The sequence below is a fragment of the Elgaria multicarinata genome, chromosome 4, assembly GCF_023053635.1.
Source record: "Elgaria multicarinata webbii isolate HBS135686 ecotype San Diego chromosome 4, rElgMul1.1.pri, whole genome shotgun sequence".
Lineage (NCBI taxonomy): Eukaryota > Metazoa > Chordata > Lepidosauria > Squamata > Anguidae > Elgaria > Elgaria multicarinata.
This window is the reverse complement of record NC_086174.1, coordinates 779,472-799,163: the sequence shown is the minus strand read 5'-3', so window position 1 is coordinate 799,163 and position 19,692 is coordinate 779,472. Positions and strand designations below refer to the sequence as shown.

At 53.7% G+C, this 19,692-nt stretch overlaps 2 protein-coding genes across 3 annotated transcripts in view; both read left to right on the top strand.

Annotated features, from left to right (window-relative positions):
- The window catches only part of TMEM214 (transmembrane protein 214), a 120,401-nt gene that overhangs the window by 68,095 nt on the left and 32,614 nt on the right, over window positions 1-19,692 (top strand). The gene's annotated exons all lie outside the window — the stretch shown is intronic.
- The window catches only part of MAPRE3 (microtubule associated protein RP/EB family member 3), a 44,128-nt gene that overhangs the window by 21,452 nt on the left and 2,984 nt on the right, over window positions 1-19,692 (top strand). The window contains exons 2-5 of one of the 2 annotated variants that reach the window (XM_063123707.1): window positions 16,127-16,254; window positions 16,396-16,541; window positions 16,819-16,975; window positions 18,605-18,756. In XM_063123707.1, the coding sequence (XP_062979777.1) occupies window positions 16,134-16,254; window positions 16,396-16,541; window positions 16,819-16,975; window positions 18,605-18,756 (576 nt within the window). In that variant the 5' untranslated portion in view covers window positions 16,127-16,133. Of the gene's footprint in view, window positions 1-16,126; window positions 16,255-16,395; window positions 16,542-16,818; window positions 17,021-18,604; window positions 18,757-19,692 lie in introns of both variants that reach the window. The other variant, XM_063123706.1, reaches the window with a different exon arrangement.

The window sequence follows — 19,692 nt, the reverse complement described above, 5'->3', positions numbered from 1 at the left end:
GTCTCCTCAATATGTGGGCCCCCATTGGGGGACCCTCCCCCATAGCCCAGTCCCAGCTACTTCACTTCCGTGTGTAGCTGCATCTCATACCCTAACGAAAATGGAATGGCAGCTGTCCCAGGACACCAGCTGGCACTGTGAGCGGTGCATGTGCAGGACAGAACATGGCCCAGGGCAGCAGTTCACGAAACGATGGTCCATTGCGTAGCTGACTGAATATTGCTCCTTTGATCCCAGCCTTAAGACAAGTCAAGCGCAAGCCTCTGGCTGCTCAACTCCCCTGACGTTTGCAGAGTTTCTGGGTAGCCCAGGGCAGAAAGGGCCCAGCACTGCCCAGGGCACGAGTTGTTTCCCTGCAGATAACAAAGCCGTCAGCTTCCCACTGGTTTGCTCTCTTACCCGCCCACTGGTTTGGTCCGCGCTGCGGACGTGGGCCCTAGCAGGGCTTGCTTTCATTCTCCATGCAGACGGCTGCTCTGTCCTCCTTCCAGGTTGCCCACGAAGCTGCAGCTCAGTGTGTGTGTTTGGGGGTGGAGGTGGCTGTGGTCTGCGGTGTCCTAGCAGAGTGCCGATGACCTATGTCCCTCTTGCCAGGGCCTTTTGGGACTCTAATCCCATCTTAAAATGAGATTTGGTAACTGTCTAACTTTGCTGGGATTTAGGTGCCTTATTTAGACTTGCTTCTGGAGGTGCCTTTGTGAGTTCAGGAAAAGAGAGAGTCAGGCGCAGCAGAAGGGACTGGGCAGCCTGGCTGCTTACTGTCTAGCAGGGAGGCAGGCACAGGGAATGTCCCTCTCCACGCCCGGCTCAGCAGCAGCAGCAGCAGCATCACAGGCTGGCCCCCAAGGGAGCGGGTCTTGAAGGTGTGGTCTGCTCTGTCCCAGCCAGGTAGGTGCTGCGGCCTGAACAGGGCGTGCTCACTCCAGCAAAGGAAAGCAGAGCAGAAGGGGGCTGATCCCGGAGGGGTAATGGCCTGCTGTGCACACCTCCCCCCCCCCACAGGTATGAAGTCATCTGAGGTGCTGTTTAGGGACAGGGCGCCCCCTCCCTCCCTCCCTCCTGGGGAGGGGTCGTGGTGCAAGCCCCACCCTGGCACCAGTCGCACGACAGACAGCCCAGGAGGAGGCGGGCCTCTTGCCCTCAGAAGAGAGCCCCAGATTTATAGCTAAAGGATCTTGCAAAGCGAGAGGGGCGGCAATTTTAATTTGGGCTGAAATTGTTTTCAAAGAGACAAAAATAATGAAAGATAAGGAAGGAAGATTTATCTTTGTGGAAGGAATTTTGAAATAATACTAAAAAGTAGAAATCATAATTAGAAGGAAAAAAAACCTGTTGAAGTTTTAACATTTTACAGGGAACACATCTACCAGATACGTGGAAACAATCAAGGATAACTCTTTTATTAAAACCTGGGAAAGCTCCAGAACTCGCTGATATGTATCGGGCCATTACATTATTAAATGTGGATTATAAATTTTTTGCTACTGTATGGCAAACAGACTAAAGACAGTAAAATACCAGTTTGGATGTATTCCAAAAAAGGTATATAGCGGATTCTGTTAGAAGACTTTATAGCGTAAATACTCACATAAAAAAATTGGAAACACAATTAGTGATTTTGGCTTGGATCTCTATAAGGCAGCCTTCCTCAACCTGGGGCGCTCCAGATGTGTTGGACTACAACTCCCAGAATGCCCCAGCCAGCGGCATTCTGGGAGATGCTGTCCAACACATCTGGAGCACCCCAGGTTGAGGAAGGCTGCTATAAGGCCTTTGACAGTGTAAACGTAAAATTTCTATTCAATATTTCACGTATACAAATCCGCACCCAAATTCTTACATATTCTACAAATAATCTATGCCCAAACATCAGTGACAATCAGATTTAATAATTTGGAAACATCCCCCTTTAAAATTCAATATGGTACCAAACAGGGATGTCCTTCATCCCCCATTATTATTTGATCTGGTAATTTAATTTCTACCAGACAAATTAGGAAACAATTATAATATCAAGGGAACCTCAATCAAAAATCAAACCAATTTAATAAATTTGTATGCTGACGATATGGTACTCATGCTAGAACACCCCAAACAAACATAATGCCCATTCAAGACGAACTAGAACGTTTCCAGAAAGCATCAGGATTGAAAGTCAATTACACAAAAACAGATTTGCTGTGTTATAATATACTTCTCACCGATCAAATTGCCATTAATTTTTGTGAACTGCCCAGAGAGTTTCAGCTATTGGGCGGTATAAAAATGCAATAAATAAATAAATGTCTAATCAACTAAAAATCCTGTTAGTTTGCAATTCCTTTTATTCCTTCCTTTTAAATTATGGAAGAATATGGAAGCAAATAATATCAGATATTAAAAGATGAAACAAAATGAACTTGTCACTACTGAGCAGAATATTGGTTATAAAGATGATGATGGTGCCGAAATTTACATACCTTTTCTATGTATTATGCACTGATATTGCACTAAAATTATATTAAAATTTGGCAATCGACAATTGACATGAATTCATCTGTTAAGGTTAAAGACCTAGGACACCAAAAAATTTAGGGCAGAGGATGGGGGATACCCCAGTTAAAATTATATTATGAATCCTGTCAACTTAGGTTATGGAGCCTATCAACTTAGACAAGACAAACATTGAGTTCATATAGAAAAGGCTTAAAATAAAACGGGTATTCAACAACAACAACAACAACAACAACGTGGTGAGCCTGTGAAGGTATCCAAAAGTTCTGGATGGAAATATTTCAAGAAATATCTATTATAATGGAAACAACAATAGTAAAAACACCAGAATTGGCATTACTTAATAAATTTGCACTTTTGCAACAGAATAGTGGTGTTTTATTACACATCCCAGCAAAAGAACCACATCAACACAGGTTCCAACTGCCTTTAACAGCTTACGGCTGCAATAACATTTCATAGAATCATAGAATAGTAGAGTTGGAAGGTGCCTCTAAGGCCATCGAGTCCAACCCCCATTAACCCAATGGAAGGAGCAGAACGGTGATACGTGTAGAATTTCCGATTGTTCTCATTAAATACTTTCTCTGGAGAAAAAATAGTGGACAAATATACATTGTCAATCCGGTTGTTGTTACAGTTGAAGAGTTTATAAAGATTAAAATTTAGTTGAATTGTAAGTAATAAAGCTGAGAAGACAAAAGCATACTTACCTATCTAACCGTATGGGAAAAATATTGAAGTGATTGAATTGTATACTGTGCTGTATGCTGAAATGGAAAAAGAAATAAAATCCATTCATACAGACGGAAGAGAGGTCTGCCCGCCCTTTCCCCTCCCCACCTGAACTCTGCTATTCTCACTGAGAAGAGGCCAGGGCCCTGTTACGCGGATCTTGTCACTGTGTGCATGTAGGGTTAGGCCCCCTCTGTGCTGCTCAGGGGCCAGTGGCTGAGAGAGGAAATGGGCACAGCGCCAGTTCGGAGAGGAGTCCGCAGCTGCGGGAATACGGGCAGAGCTCCAGCCATGGCAAGTGCAATTTGTGCTGCCGCTGCCCGGTGCGATCAAGCACCAGCCCCACCTGCAGCATAACGGCACTGCTTCTGGCGGTGCTGCTGATGGCACCGAAGGGGGGAAGTGTTGAAACTCAGAACATCAGAAGAGCCCTGATGCTGGACCAGACCGAGGGTCCATCCAGTCCAGCATTCTGTTCACACAGGGGCCAACCAGCCATTGGCCAGGGATGAACAAGCAGGAGATGGTGCAACAGCACCCTCCCGCCCATGTTCCCCAGCAACTGGCGCACGCAGGCTTACTGCCTCGGATACTGGAGGCAGCACACAACCATGGGGCTAGTAGCCGTTGATAGCCGCCTCCTCCAGGAATTGATCCAGCCCCCTTTTAAAGCCATCCAGCTAAAACAAGTGATGTGCGTGCTTTGATTTATAGAACCAAAGAAGGTTAATTCTGAGCAGCCACCGTTCATTCATGTATAGAACATCCACACACACACAGAGCAAAGAGAGACGGCAGTTTCTTCCTTCTCTCCATGAAGTGTTTGCATTGTCCTCCCCACGGACTGCGGAAGCTTGGACTTCTAATAGGGCTCTCAGTGCTGGGACTGATGTTCCAGCAAGACCAGGAAAAACCAAGCCAGCAGCTGGACCTTCGAAGGGATATGTGAGAGGCCTGCGCTCCTCTGGATACGGCTGGCCCGTTACGTGGCTGGGTCGGTGCAACGTGCAGCCTCTTTAAGACACGGGTGGGTGGTTGTTTGTTCAATGGACTTCTATCACGCCCTTCAATATATTGCGTTTCCACTACAACGAGGCAAAGGCAGGGGGTGGATTTGGGGTGTCACAAGGCTTGCCAGAGTGGGAGAGGCAGCTCCGAGCCATGGGGCACAGCTGGCTGGGAAGGCCTTATTTGCATGGCAGCGCTGTTCCTTGATGAGCTCCCATCCATTTCGGCACATACATGGAAGAGCGCCCTGCTGGATCGCGCCCGTGTATGTGCTGTTTGACTGTTTCTGCATAATGCATCGGGCCAGTCTGCATGTCGTTAATTTTATAGCATTCTGTGACGGTGTGCTAAAGTCACGATTGATGAGACGGTGTGAAAGAAATAATGTGCTGCTTTTTGCCTATGTGGAGCGTGCTGGAAACCAGCGTGCCGCAGACTGGAAGGTGCCCCCAGGGAGTAGCCCGTGCTGCTGCACTCCGCCTCCTGAGCTCTGCCCTCCTGCCTTCGTTCTCCTGCTGCGGAGGGTTTTCGCCGGACGCTGCTCGTTGCTGTTCCCTCCTAGAGCCCCTTGGCTTGACGCAGATTGGCTGGTGTCCTACTTCAGGCGTTGGCTGTGTGCTACACCTGATGCCTGGTTGTGCTGATCAGCTCTTAAAGTCACGGCGTTCCATAAGCGAGCGTATCAGAGCGCCTGTTTAATGCGTGGAACACTGACGTTGGCTCCAGTCAACTGCAGAGGACAGCAGCCATGAGCTGTAAGTTAACGACCCGTTAGGCTAGCAGTTCATTGTGTAGCATGGAGAACGCTGAGATTTCAGGATTGTGATTAAACGAAGAGTGTTTTGAAGCTTTAGCTGTGCTCACATCTCTGCGTCATGTCGTTGCATCGTGTTTGTCATGTATGCGGTTAGAGCTTCCCTCTCTGAGAGGTTTCACTACATCCAGGGAGCAAACCTGCTTGAAGCTGTCACCAGCTGTGGCTTGTGGAGCTGCCTGGGCTGCAAGGAGGGCGAGGCCTGAGCGGGGGCTGGGCTGGGGCTGGGGAGACCCACACCTGCAGCCCCAGAGTGGCCTGCTCCCTCGTGAGGTGTTCCGTTCTCGCCTGGCCCTCCATGCCAGGCGCTGGGTGCGTGGAAATGGCTGCCTGGGCCTTCTGCCTTGTGCCGCTCGGAGTGCGGGCTCTTCTTTCCTGAAGTATGCCTGGTTTGTCGCCCGCAGCCTGGAGCCGTTCTTCCCCAGGCAGCGGCTCTGTAAGGAGGAGACGGACAAGGAGACAGCAGGCAGGAGCGTCAGCAACACTTCCTGCCCTCTGTGATGGTCTTCCCTTAAGTGCCTTTTCAGACATTCGCCAGATTCATGGGTTTATCCATCCTTAGGTCTTCCAGCCATGAGAGCGGAAGGAGGAAAGGAAGCCTTGTCTTGGGAGGCAATACACCTCTGAGTCCCACGTGCTGAGGCCCCGCTGTCGGGCACTGCCTGGGACTTTGTGTATTTCCAGCAGTGCGTGCGCACTCCTTTGGGCTTCCCATGTGGGCGAGATGGACGTTTGGTCTGACCTTCTGGCAGAGCCCTCCTGCTGCTGCTGTGTGATGCAGGCCAGTGATTCCCGCATCCTGCATTGAGCAGGGGGTTGGACTCGATGGCCTTATGGGTCCCTTCCAACTCTACTATTCTATGATTCACCCCAGCAGCCTTTCTGCATGCACAGGCTCTGCTGGTGAGCCTGAACCCAAGTTGCTGCTCCTGTGCTCAGCTGTCCGTGGGGTTTCTGGCCCCCCTCCTTCCTCCCCTCCCTGCCTTGCCTCCATGGGAGCATTGGCGACTCACCCATGGCTGGTATTTCTCCAAAGTGGCATCCAAATAATCTCCCCCTTTCCCTGGCTAAATGGCCCAGCATGTCGTGTTCCACCCGCAACGGCATTGCAGCGGTGCCCGTCAGCAGCGGTCCAGGGAAAGATGCACTTTGGGGCGGCAAGCCGTGGAGGCTTGTCAGCGACACAGAACGTTGCAGCAGCCTTGGGGTCTCAAGCCAAGCTGCCTCGTGGCTTCTGCAGGTGTGTCTGATTCCACGGGCCTGGTGGCCCCAGATGCATTTGGTGCCCTCCCCAAAGCAAGGGAGGGAGCGATCCTGCTCGTGGGACCTCTGTGGGACTTCCTTTTGCTGGAAGCTGCCCCAACCCTTTTCTGGGCTTCTGTTCAGGATGGTTTCCTCTGGAAGCCTATTTGGGGTTTTAGTCATCTTGCAGCTGAGCCGTGAGGGTTTTTTTTAATGGCTGAGCCACTTACGGTGTGACCAATCGTAAGCTGCTCGGGGGGTTGGACTCGATGGCCTTATAGACCCCTTCCAACTCTACGATTCTACGAAATGCCATTTTGGAGCTGCCTGGAGGCTGCTTCAGGAGGTGATGGCCTTGGCCGTTGCCTGGGAATGGCTTCGCGGGGGAGGCTTTTCATCTCTGTTTGGGAGGGGGGCTGCAGGGCTTGCTAGAGCGGGTGCCTCTGTGTCCCTTGGTGGACGGGAAAGTCACGCTCTCCCATGCATCGCTCCGTCCCGGCGTGGCCTCTCGACAGACCAGCTGGAAGCTGCTCGCCAAGCAGCCCTTGGGCAGCTGGGGGCTGCCGCCACCTTGGTCCTCTTGGACAGCGGTTGCGGGCTGCCCTGGGGCTCGCTGCCCCCTTCCTCGCACTGCAGCGCAATCTGCTCTTCTAATCCCCTCTGGAAAGAGCCTTGCTGGAGCCGGGTGGTGGAGCGCTCTCAGCGTCCGGCCAGATGTGTGCTGCTGCCCGGCATCCCTTGCGCAAGCAGGAGGGAGCTTATTGGCTCACGGCCTACTTTGCCCATTCTGCCCTCGGGCAGGGAGGCAGCCAGGAATGGGGCTCCTGAATAGGGCTCTCAGCCCTGGGGCTCCGCAGAGGGAGGGGGGGATTCTGGCTTGGGCAAGGAGGGGAGGCAGCAAGAGGCCAGCAGCCTGCTGAATATTCAGAAGCCGCCCAAGAGAGGTGTGTGTGTGTGTGTGTGTGTGTGTGTGTGTGTGTGTGTGTGTAGACCACGCTCCCTGGGGTAGCCAAGCAAGGAGCAGTGGGGCTGCCAGGGGTTCCTGGCAGCCCCCCTCCTGCTAATCCTGACACTCATTGTTGCTCTGTCTCTGCTCAAAAAAGCACTCAATCTCTGCTTTTTCAGCAAAAGTGAAAGCAGATTTAGCCCCTTAATCTGATCTGGTCCAGCCTTTCCTCAATCTGCCCCCAATTCCTGGCTCTTGTGGATGCAGTGGGGACAGTTTAGGGTCCGAGCAAAGGGCAGGCTTTAAGTACCTGGGGGTGGTGAGTGACTTTGGTGGGGGGGTTAGACATTGACCAAAGGGGAGCTGGAGGTGATGTGACAATGGGATCTGGCTCCACTGGGTTCTCTGAAATCAACTTGGATTGTGTTGGAGATATGCTTTAAGGTGGATTCCTGCATTGAGCAGGGGGTTGGACTTGATGGCCTTGTAGGCCCCTTCCAACTCTACTATTCTGTGATTCTATGGAGGAAAAGAGTGGGGTCTGCGAGTTCCTTGGTGGCCTGGAGGCCTACAAAGCCTTTAGGGTGGAAAGAGGCTTCCTATGGGTCAAGGAGGGTTAAAGGGGTCCTTGCTTTAATTCAGGGAGGTAGAAAAAGAACATTTCTGTGGCAGCTGCAGATGATGACGGAAGTGGGCCGAGCTCCACAGAAGTGCTTTCTGTGGTAGGGAAGGAAGACGAGGGAATTGTGATCTCCTTAGTAAAGGTTGCTTCTGGTTTTCTTATTTATAAGAATATGAAAAGAGCCCTGAAGCTGGATCAAACCAAAGGTCTTTCTAGTCCAGCATTTTGTTACCACAGTGGCCAACTACTTCACACAGCTGTTGAATTCACTACCGCAAGATGTAGCGATGGCCACCCGTTTGGATGGCTTTAATTGGGGGTTGGATAAATTCCTGGAGGAGAAGAAGGCTATCCATGGCTACTAGTCCTGATGGCTGTGTGCTATCTCCAGTATCCGAGGCAGGAAGCCTGTGTGCACCAGTTGCTGGGGAACATGGGTGGGAGGGTGCTGTTTGCACCCGTGTCCTGCTTGTGGGGCCCTGGTCGACAGCTGGTGGGCCCCTGTGTGAACAGAGCGCTGGACTAAATGGACCCTTGCTCTGATCCAGCATCAGGGCTCTTATGTTCTCGATGCCCCATGGGGAAATGCCCCACAAATAGGACGTGAGCACTCTTCTGGTCATGTTCCCCTGGTACTGGAGGGGGTATATGGTAGCTATTGATAACCTTATCCTCCATGAATTTATCTAATCTTCTTTTAAAATTGGTGGCCATCACTACATCTTGCGGTAGCGAATTCCATAGTTAAGCGAGTGAAGAAGGCCTTCCTTTAATCTGTCCTGAATCTCTCAGCCATCAGCTTCGTGGGATAATGACCCCACTGGTTTCTAGTATTATAGGAGAAGGAGAAGAGAAATGCCTCCCTGTCCACGTTCTCCGCACCAGGCAACATTTTGTACACCTCTGTCGGGTCTCCACTTACCCTCCCCTGGAGGTGTCCATCTGAATTTGCATTCCCATTTGTCAGTGCTGGTCCGTTCCTCCTCCTCATGGCCTGTAGAACTGATTTGGCAACGGCAGCCTGTTTACTGCTTGGTCTGCAGAGGCCTCATTCAGGTGCTCTGCAGAAAGGTGATGGAGCAGTCAAGAACGCTCAGATTAAAGCATTTCATTAACGTTTATGAAGTGCCAAAACACCCAGCAGTTTTCCGGTGGTCTCCAGGGAGCTCTAAGCAGACCGGCTGAGCCTTAAGTTCTGCCGTTAAGAGGTGTGCAGACGCACCTGGGGTCACAGACGTGACTCCTTAAGGCCAGGGCATTGCCAGGCGGGCCCAGTGGGCCAGGCTGCAGTTATTTATTTGTTTCATGTATATGCCGCCCCATAGCCGAAGCTCTCTGGGCAGTTTGCAAAAGACTTGTAGCCCCTCTTCACTTGAGGTGACAAGATGGGGGGGGGCAGGGTTGCTCAGGAGCGCCCCCTAGTGACTTGCGCTCTCCTACAGTGGCTCACGGTAGGTGGTCAGCTGCCATGTGGTGACTGGGGTGGGGCTCTGTGCCCATGTCCTTCCTTGGCACGATCCTAGGCTGCGCTTGTCCGCCCTCCGCGCCACCTCTGCTCAGGAGTTTGGGGAACAGGAAAGAGGGCCAAATGAGAGGGGGGACACAGCCTGAGGAAGGAAGCCACCCTTCCCTTTCTCTTGCTGGTTGTCTCTGGTTTTGTGGGCAAGATTCAGAGCTGGTGGCTATCGGGGTAATTGCTTACCCAAAAATATAGCAGAGTGCGAAATAGCAGCAGCGTAGAGTCTGGAAATGGTTTCAGCTTGAATTTAGGAACAAAAAGAAGCACTCACGGTCTTTGGTCAGTAAGAAGCTTTACTGACACTAAATAAATTACTTACAGAATAAATGGTCATATATACAGTCCTTTCACAGTACAGCAACAACGTAGCAGTATAACATCAGCAGTAAGTTCCAGCAGTAAGTTCCAGCAGTAAGAAGCCATACAACATGGACTTCTTAAATACACTTTTCTCCTTGGCCCAATTAACCAATAGTCTCTTCATCTTGTACATCTCGTACCGCACGTAGGCCAGGGAAGAATCTGCTTCATACTGGACTTCTCCTGGCAGAGACAATCTGGCCAAGGACATCTTTTTAACTCTTTAGAGTCCTTTTCCTTCTGTGGTTAAAAACCTAACCACAACACCCTTTCATTTTTAACTACAGAAAAAATACAATTTACATTTCATTACATTTCACCTGTAAGAAATCAACTTTACATGTTTACAACAATCCCAACATTGTGTACATTTCTCTGTGTGTTACATTTCCCAGAGACTTATTTATATGTAAGTTTTTCTTTTCTTCTTCTTCCAAGCACTGTTGAAAAACTTTGTGCTTTGGGGCGTTGAACTACTTTGCAATCTTCCAACTTGCAAACTTTCAGCAATTTTAAAACTTTCTGCTTCTGGCTTTTTAGGTAATTTCCTTTGGAAACTTTTCTACCTCTACACCAAGGTAACACCTAACTTTCCCCAGAGACTTCAGTTTCAACCCTTCCTGCAGCTTTGGGCTGAGTTTTCTTGAATGTGGTCTTGGGAACTCCCTGCCACCAGTAGACGAACCACTAGCTCCACAATCATGTACTCTTTTGCTTGCCCCTTTGCATACAGACACGTGTGTTTGAAAACACCCCCTTTCAGTTTTCGCTGCCTGAAAACACTTTTCTTGCTCTTGTTCAGACAATTTCAACACATCACTGTAACTCTCAGGTTCAGACTTCACACAACACACACTGAATTCATCTGAATACTTTAAAGGTGGAATTCCTTTGTTTTTTCTTTGTGAACGACGAGGTACACTGGCAATTTCTTCCTCCCTTTCATTTCCCTCCTCCCTTCCACTTTTGGGAGTGGAAACACTCTTCTCAGAGATGTGAGGGCTCTGAGAAGTTAACCCTTGAGTTACTGTTTTCTCCTGGTTGTTCACGGTTTCTAACAGAACTTGGGAACCTTGAATCCTGTCCCAACCTGCCTCCTGAAAAGTAGCAGACCTAGAAACAACCACCTTCCCATGACTTAGGGAAAAACGCCAAGATTTGGATTGCATGCCAGAATAACCCACAAAACGTAATTTCACAGACTTGGTTTCACCTTTAGACCTTTTGGACTTTGGGATATGCACGTATGCCCAAGACCCCCATGTTCTCAAGTGAGACAAATCTGGCTTTGAACCAAAAAGTAAACAGTAAGGCGAACTGCCTGTAACCCTGCTCCAGGTTCTATTACACAGATAGTTTGCGGTTAAAAATGCTTCTCCCCACAAATCTTGCTCAGCGTTTGCATCAGCCATGAGAGAATCTTTCTTCATTTGAAGTACTCCAATTCTTCTCTCAATTGACCCATTTTGAAAAGGAGTTTGGGGATCTATTAACCTGTGTGTGATTCCTGTCTTCCTAAACCACTCACAGAACCTTCCAGAAACAAACTCACCCCCACGGTCCGACTGCACAGAAATAATGGGCTTGTTAAAGAACTTTTCCGCCCAAGTTTTCCAATCCCTAAAAGTTTCAAAAGCTTCTGATTTTCGCTTCAGTAAATAACACCAACTAAAGCGTGTGTAATCATCCAGAATTACAAGCACGTAACTGGATCCCCCTTGTGTAGGCGTGAATGGCCCTACCAAGTCAATAAACACCAGTTCAAAAGGCTTTTGTGACACCCTGTCACTTTTCCTGCAGATGTTCTGCACCCGGGATTTGGTCTGATGACAGATTGAACAATCCAAGAAATTTTTACAGTTTCGCAAGCTTAACCCTGTACACACTTGAGGCATGTGACTTAACACTTTAAAACTTGCATGACCTAAACGCCTGTGCAACTCATGAACACAATTTTTATGGTCTGGCACGTTACCAGTTTGTGCCACCCTTTCTTTACCTGCACCCATGTAGAACAGTCCATTTTTAACATGTCCCAGTGCCACATTTTGTCCATCCTTAATCACTTGGCACTCATCCTTCTGAAACGTAACAACGTATCCTTCAGACGTTAGAGCACTAACAGAAAGGAGACAAAAATCTAAATCTGGAACATACAGAACCTGTTCACACTCCTTTTGCAGACATGGAACGTAGCAACAGCCAATTCCTTCCACCCTCGACGTTCGTCCATCTGCAAGCGTGATTGACTTCACCTTGCTTGGTTCCAACTTCCGAAACGCCTCTGGATTATTAGAAATTGTTCTGGACGACGCAGAATCAATCAGCCAAACCTCTTGGGCCTCGTTACACCTCACTGTGGCTGAAACAAATGCATTCGAGCATTCCTTCTCCTCTCCAGCCTGTGTAACTCCCTTCTTCCTCTTTTTACAGAAGCGTTTGATATGACCCGGCTGTTTGCAAAAATAACACTTTCTTATTGCAACTGCGGTTCTCTCCACACTGTTGTCTTGGAAACACTTATCTTTCTGCATTCTTTCTCTGCTGCCAAGGGCTGACTGCTTAACCCTTTCCTGGCAGTTTTCCTCCTTCCTGGAAAGACGCCGTTTCTCTTCTTGGAGCAAACGACCCGTCAAATAATGAAGAGTGAGTTCATCAGTCTTCATACTTTCCAGACTGGTTGTCAGAATGTCCCAGCTTTGAGGCAACGACCCTAAAATCAGGTAGCACTTATGCTCTTCCGTAAAAACGATTCCGACCTCCTGCAACTGGACAAATAGAGATCTCACCTGTTGGAGATGATTTGCCAAACTTCCAGCCTCCTCCAACTTTAACCGATACAGCTCTCTGGTGAGGCTCAGCCGTGTGCTTGCCGACGCACGCACATAAATCTGTCTCAGCGCATTCCAGCTGTCTCTTGCCGTCTCATCTCTGTTGATATGGACAATTTGCGAGTCCTCCATACTCAAGACAATGTTTGCTTTGGCCCTTTCATTCTGCTCTTCCCACACTTGTGCTTCTTGAGCAGTCTGACCAACCGGCCTCGGGACACTCACGACGTTCCAACATCTGTCCCGCTTCAAAAACATTTCCATCTTGAATGACCACGTTAAGTAATTTCTCTCATTCAGCCGTTCCACCGGAATACTGGATGCCATCTGAACCTGGGCCATCCTCACCGGCTGGGCTGGAGCGCGACTCACACTGGATACAGACCCGTCTGAGCTCGATGAACTGCCTGAGCTCGACTCCGTCTTTCCCTCCAGCGTTCCTTTGCTCTCAAGCTTTCCAGCAACCAAAAATTATGCCTTCCAGACTTTCTCTGGGCCCATAACCTATCGGGGTAATTGCTTACCCAAAAATATAGCAGAGTGCGAAATAGCAGCAGCGTAGAGTCTGGAAATGGTTTCAGCTTGAATTTAGGAACAAAAAGAAGCACTCACGGTCTTTGGTCAGTAAGAAGCTTTACTGACACTAAATAAATTACTTACAGAATAAATGGTCATATATACAGTCCTTTCACAGTACAGCAACAACGTAGCAGTATAACATCAGCAGTAAGTTCCAGCAGTAAGTTCCAGCAGTAAGAAGCCATACAACATGGACTTCTTAAATACACTTTTCTCCTTGGCCCAATTAACCAATAGTCTCTTCATCTTGTACATCTCGTACCGCACGTAGGCCAGGGAAGAATCTGCTTCATACTGGACTTCTCCTGGCAGAGACAATCTGGCCAAGGACATCTTTTTAACTCTTTAGAGTCCTTTTCCTTCTGTGGTTAAAAACCTAACCACAACAGTGGCCTGCCGGCCTGCCAGGGAGCCCTTAAGCTGCTCCTCAGCCATTCAGTGAAATGCCCTCCCACTGGTGGCGGTGGGGGGAGAGCTGTGAAGGAGCTGGACTCTGGGCTCCAGCTTCCCCCCCCCCCTCCAGCCCAGCGTAGGGAGCAGGCCTCTGTCTTGGCAGGGCCAAATCGCAATGCAGCTGGTGGGCCCCCGCATCCTGCAATGTGCGGAAGTGGAGAAGGTGGCGGCCAGGGCCCAGGGGGGATCCATCGGGATCATCTCTTTGCAATGGCCCTGCAGGGTGATTCCCCCAAAGAGCCGTGGCAAAGGGATGGATCTGGGGAGGCAAAGTGCAAACTGGACCGATCTGCCTCATGGGGCACCACCCACCCGGAAGCCCTGCTGAAGCCCGGTTTGCCCTGCTCCTCCCCGTGGGGCTTCCCGGCGGATCGTGGCCTCGTGATGCTAGTTAGGCAGGGCGCCGTTTTGGCTTCTCTGCTTTCGCCGCCCCAGGGCCAAGCAGCAAACGTGCTGCTCTGGAGGCAGAGCGGTCTGGCCTCTGGGCCCCCGGACTTCAGCACCGAGCGGGTGTGGAGCCCTGCCCCTAACCCTAACCCTAACCCTTCCCCGGTCCCTCAGGATTTCTCCTCGCCCTCTCTGAAGTTCACCATAGTTCAGCACTGGAGCCCTGAGCCTCCCGTCTAAGGAAGCCAGAGTGGAAGGCCTTCTCCCCAGGAGGGACTGCTGCTTTGTTCCCAGGGACCCGGGGCTCGCGAGGGTGGGGCGTGGGAGGACAACCGCGCTCCTTCCCCTCTGCTGCCCCACATGCAACGCTTTGCCAGGGCTGATTGGAGGGCTGCCCGGGGGTGGGGGCGCTGGCTTGCTGGCCGTTCCAGAGGGGGAGGAGGGGTGCTGGCCACCTCTGTGTGCCTGGTGGTGATGTGCCAGTTCTGCCGCCTGATTGGCCGAGAAGGTGGGGGGCTTTGTGACATGCCCAGGAGTTAGTCGCTGTGGCTCTTCCCCAGGCCTGCCCCTCTGGAGCTGCATGGCGGGTGGGGGTGGGGCTGGCCAGAGCCTCTGTCCAGGTGAATGGATGGCTTTGTCCCTCAGCCCCTCGGGCAGGGGGCAGGGGGCAGCGGGTGGTCTTTCCCCTGGCGAGGGCCCCCCTCTGTGCTCAGTGCCAGCCGGTCCTCTGCTCTGCAGGGCAGGCCAGACCTGCCTTGGGCATCTCTGCAAGGGCAGCTGCCCACCACAGCCAGGAGCGGCGGCCAACGTGCCCCTGGGCGCCCCCTGGTGGTGCCACAAATGCTTGCAGGCAGGGAGGCGGGGCTGTGCCGGGTGGCCTGGCCCTGGTAGGGTGCCTCTGCCGGTGTCTGTCGGCAGCTCTGCAGAAGCTCTGCAGAAGCGCAGAGGCTTGGAGCCTCTCTCGTGTTGGGAAGGCCGGGTGAGAGTTGGATGAGCAGAACTTGGGGCAAGTGCCGAGATGCAGAATCCCAGAATCGTAGCGTTGGAAGGGGGCCTCTAAGGCCATCGAGTCCAACCCCCTGCCCAGTGCAGGGATCCGCTTGAAAGCCTCCCTGGCAGGTGGCTGTGCTGCTGCACGGTGGGGCCTGCGGGTGGCGGCTGCAGTCTTTAGAGAGCGGCACCCTCCTTTCGTGCTCTCGCGTCTGTGCTTGAAAAGTGGTGCCCTCTGTGATTTTAAAGCAGCTTTGAAGACTGGCCTTTTCCGGCAGGCCTACCCAGATTAATGTAAAATCAAGAGTTTTAAAAAATGTGTTGATTCCTGCACTAATGTTGTTCCCCGCCTCGATCCAAAGGGAGAGGCGGGTAAGAAATAAATAAATAAATAAATAATAATAATAATAATAATAATAATAATAATAATAATTATTGAAAAGTGGTGCCTTCTGACATATTTTAGCACAATTGGCGTCTGGATCGGCCCTGAGCATGTGGCCATCACACAGGCAGCCTTGGGCCATTGCCTGTGCGAACTGTGGGCCCCAGCAGAAGGAGGGGTGCTGGGTCTGCCAGAGGGGCGTTGGGGGGGGCTGCCCACCGGGGCATGGAGTCTCCTGCCGTGGGGAGGAGCAGCTCTGGCTAGCGCCCCTTCATGCCCTCCCCCTCCTGGCTGGAGCGTCCGGGTCTTGTGTTGCGTCCGTGAATTACGTTCCGTGATACAAGCGAGCCCCCGCACTGAGGCTCCTGGGTCTTCCTTGGGTCCCCAGCGCGTCCCCACCGGCACCTCTTCTTTCAGCGGGATCACAACGGGGACCAGGCTGTTGCTCGGCCCTTTCAATTTCCTCTCCCCCAGATGGGTTTTGAGGGTGCCAGGGAGCGGGGACTTGGCGTGTGGGTGCGGAGACGTGTTTGGCCTTTCCGTGTCGCGCACGTGCATCACCCAGAGCCGTTTGCTCACAGGCGGAGCGAGCGCCCGGTGTGGGTGCAGAAGGTCTCGGGTTCGGTCTCGGGCAGCTTCTCCCGTTCACCTTCAAGGACTGGGGTGCTGGGCAAGGTCTTTGCCTTCCGGGCCTCGCCCATTTGGTGCTGGCTGGCCGGCAGGCCGACTCGATGGTGACGCCCACCTCCCTTCTCCCTGCAGTTGGGGCATGGCCGTCAATGTGTATTCCACATCTGTGACGAGCGAGAACCTGAGTCGCCATGACATGCTATCCTGGGTCAACGACTCCCTGCAGCTCAACTACACGAAGATCGAGCAGCTCTGTTCAGGTACCGCGTGGGCCCAGTGCCGCCGCCGCCTCTGGGGGTGGCATCGGTGGCAGGGAGCCGAGGGGCCGGGATCCCTGCGGGAGGCCACGGACCAAGGGGCGTGCGGGCGTGAGCCAGTGCTCATGTCTCTGCCCTCGGCAGGTGCTGCCTATTGCCAGTTCATGGACATGCTGTTCCCGGGCTGCATCCACTTGAGGAAGGTGAAGTTCCAGGCCAAGCTGGAGCATGAGTACATCCACAACTTCAAGGTGCTGCAGGCGGCCTTCAAGAAGATGGGCGTGGACAAGGTGGGGCTGGGCTGGGGGAGGGGCTGCTTTCGGCCCCCGCTCTGCGCCTCTTGGCTCTCCTCCCCTCCGCCCCCAAATGAAAGAACGGCCTCCCAGGCCTCCAGCTTGCTGATGCTGAGGCCCATTGAGCAGCTGCTGCGACCCAAAGCGGACCTGGGCGTGGGGGGCACGCGGAGCAGGGCCCTGTGGATTGGGCCACGGGCATCTGCCCCACGGGCGGGAGCCGTGAGCCGCTGACCCCCCCTCCCCCCTCCCCTCGGCTTGTGCGTCCCTGCAGATCATCCCCGTGGAAAGGCTGGTCAAGGGGAAGTTCCAGGACAACTTTGAGTTCATTCAGTGGTTTAAGAAGTTCTTTGACGCCAACTACGACGGGAAGGAATACAACCCGCTGCTGGCGAGGCAAGGCCAGGAGGTGGCGCCCTCCCCAAACCCAGGTGATCAGACCTTCAACAAACTCAAGAAACCCATTGGCACCGCAGGTAATGTTGCTGGAGACAGCAGGCGGGCCAGGATCCGGCCTCGAGCATGACCCCGGCGCCCCGGCATCCGGCTTGGCAGCTCCTGGGGCACGGAGGGAGGGCCGGCTCCGTTGGCTGGGGAGGCCGCGACCTGCTGCAGGGCACGTGGGCTTTGCGGGGCAGTGGGGGGGGCACTGAGCCAAGGCCCCGCTTGCCTCTTCCGGAGGAGCCACCCTCCCCCTGGCATGCACCTCTGCCGAGGCAGGCGAGGACTGGTGTGCAGGAGGGCGCCTTGCTGCTCTTCTCTGCAGGGGTTCAGCACTGCGGCCGGTCAAGCGCTGCCTTCGCGGGAGAGGGCCTGGGCCGGGCCGGGCCGGGCCGGGCCGGCCTGCGCGGCTCAGCCGCCGAGAGCACCCCTGGTGGCTCCGCGTCAGCTTCCCCTTCGGGGGCTTCCTCACGCGGTCACGCCTTCCTGTTTGCTGCTGCTGCAAAGCCGCGCGGGCCGCCCCCAGGGCCCAGACCTCCCTGATGCCAGCCCACAGGCCTTTGGGGCTGCTCCCCGCCTACGCACCACACCGGCCAGCGCTGGGGGGTCTCCCGGTACCAGCCTGTCTGTGGGCTCTTTCCTGCCCTGACAGTTGGCTGGGAGGGAGCGATTTGCCCCAGGCGCCGGCCTGGGGAACTTCGGGGCCAAGAGCAGATTAGAACCTGGATCTCGGCATCCAGAACCTCCCACAGGTGAAGGGCCCCTGCTGGGGTGAAAGAAGAGGCCCCCATTCCACACGCAGGCTCTGGAGTCCATCTGGGCCATCTCCACCAGCACCAGAGCTCCCGCTGGGTCTCCGCGTTCTGCCTCCCGCAGGAGTTGGTCTTGCGGGGTCCACAAACGGCCCAGACGAAAGGCGCAGGGGGCTTTGGGCTGTCCTGGGCACAGGTGCCAGGTGCACCCTCCCCTGGAGCTCCTGCTCTCGAAGGGGGGCAGAGAGGCCTGCCTCTTGGGTCGAGTCCCGCCACGTGCACGTGCCGCCGGGAGGGGTTGTAGGCGCCGTGCGAATGGGCAGCGCCTGTGCCTGCCTGCGGAGTCAAGGAGAGGCTGCGGGTTCCAGGGAGGCTCCGGAAGCCGCCTTCTGGCTCTGCATGGCGCCCCCCAGTGGGGCTCGCTTGCTCTGGGGTGGAGTGGCGGCGGCGGCGGTGGCAGCAGCACACTCCTGGGTGGCTTTGGGTCAGCTGAGGGGATGCCGGGGGTCACGGCTCCCTTCCCTGCATGTAGCTTTCTTCCCTCACTTGTGGCTAGGGTGGGCAGGGAAGGCCTCTGTTCCTTCTGGTGGGTCGGAATGCTTGTCCTTGGCTTTGGGGGGGCAGGGAGGGGAACCCAGAGCCAGGAGCCTGCCTTTCTCGGGCGATACGTGGCTCAGAGGCACCCGGTTATGGCTGGTTGATCCCCCTCTGCAGCCTCTCCCGGGGGCTCCAGCTGGGCCCACTCACTCGCTCACTCTCTCTCTCTCTCTCTCTCTTACACACTTACACACACACACACTCTTCTGATGGGTGTCAGACGCGCGGGGTGATGCCAGGGTCTAGAATAACCTCTCTCTCTTCATAAAGTTCCACAGAGAACCTCCCCAACAGGCCCCAAGAACTTGCAGAACCCAGTCCGAATGAACGTCGCTCCCAGCAATATTGTACGGAAAAATCCTCCTTTAGCCCGGAATGGGGGCAGTGAAGCTGATGCCCAGATCGTGGAGCTCAACCAACAGGTGCGCTGTGGCGAAGGAAGGGCGAACGCCTCCCTCACGCAACCCCGCCCCCCTCCTCTCCCTCCCTTGGCGGTGGCTGCGCCCCGAGCAGGAGGCTGACCCGGACGAGCCGCCGAAGGAAGGGTGCTGAACGGGTGGGCCAGGAGCAAGAGGCGGCAGCTGGGCCTGCTCTTTGGACGGACCGGCAAGCAGCGCTGCGCCTGGCTCTCCTCCTCCTGGTGATGGGCGGACGTGGGTGTCACCGTCGCGTGGGCGGGAGGGGGCTGTCTCCAGCCTGCCTTGCTGGTGGGTCCTTGGCGGGCCACTGGGTGAACAGAGAGTGCTGGACCAGATGGAGCCTTAGCCTGGCCCCGCGTCAGGGCTCGCCTCATGTTCCTAGGGCATCGCTCAGCGGCAAACCATCTGCTTGGCATCTTGGGATTCCCCCCCCCCCCCCGGGTTAATTGCGGCCTAGGAATTGTTAGTGCGTCAGGAATTCCCTGCCACACGTAAAGAAAAGAATTCTTTCCTTCCTAGTCTACTGGGCTTGGCAATTCTGCTTGCCTGCCAATCACACACGTGGGGCGGGGCTTTCAGGTTCCTGCTCCTTCTCCCCCACCCCCCAAATAACTGGAGGCTGTGGGGGGGGGTGGCATTTTCATAGAATCATAGAATAGTAGAGTTGGAAGGGGCCTATAAGGCCATGGTGTCCAGCCCCCTGCTCTTGCCTTTTCTCTAAGGAGCTTGGGGTGGCGTACATTTTGTGGGATGCTGAGGGAGAGGAAAATAGGAGGAGCCCTGCCCCTGGATCAGGCCCACGGCCCACCGGGGTCAGCAGCCTTTTTCCCATCATGGCCAAAGCAAATGCCCCTGAGGAATAACCCCCCCACACACCCCACACCCCATCCCCAGCAAGATGTGAGGGCAACAGCTCTCTCCCCGCCCCCCTAACAAGGC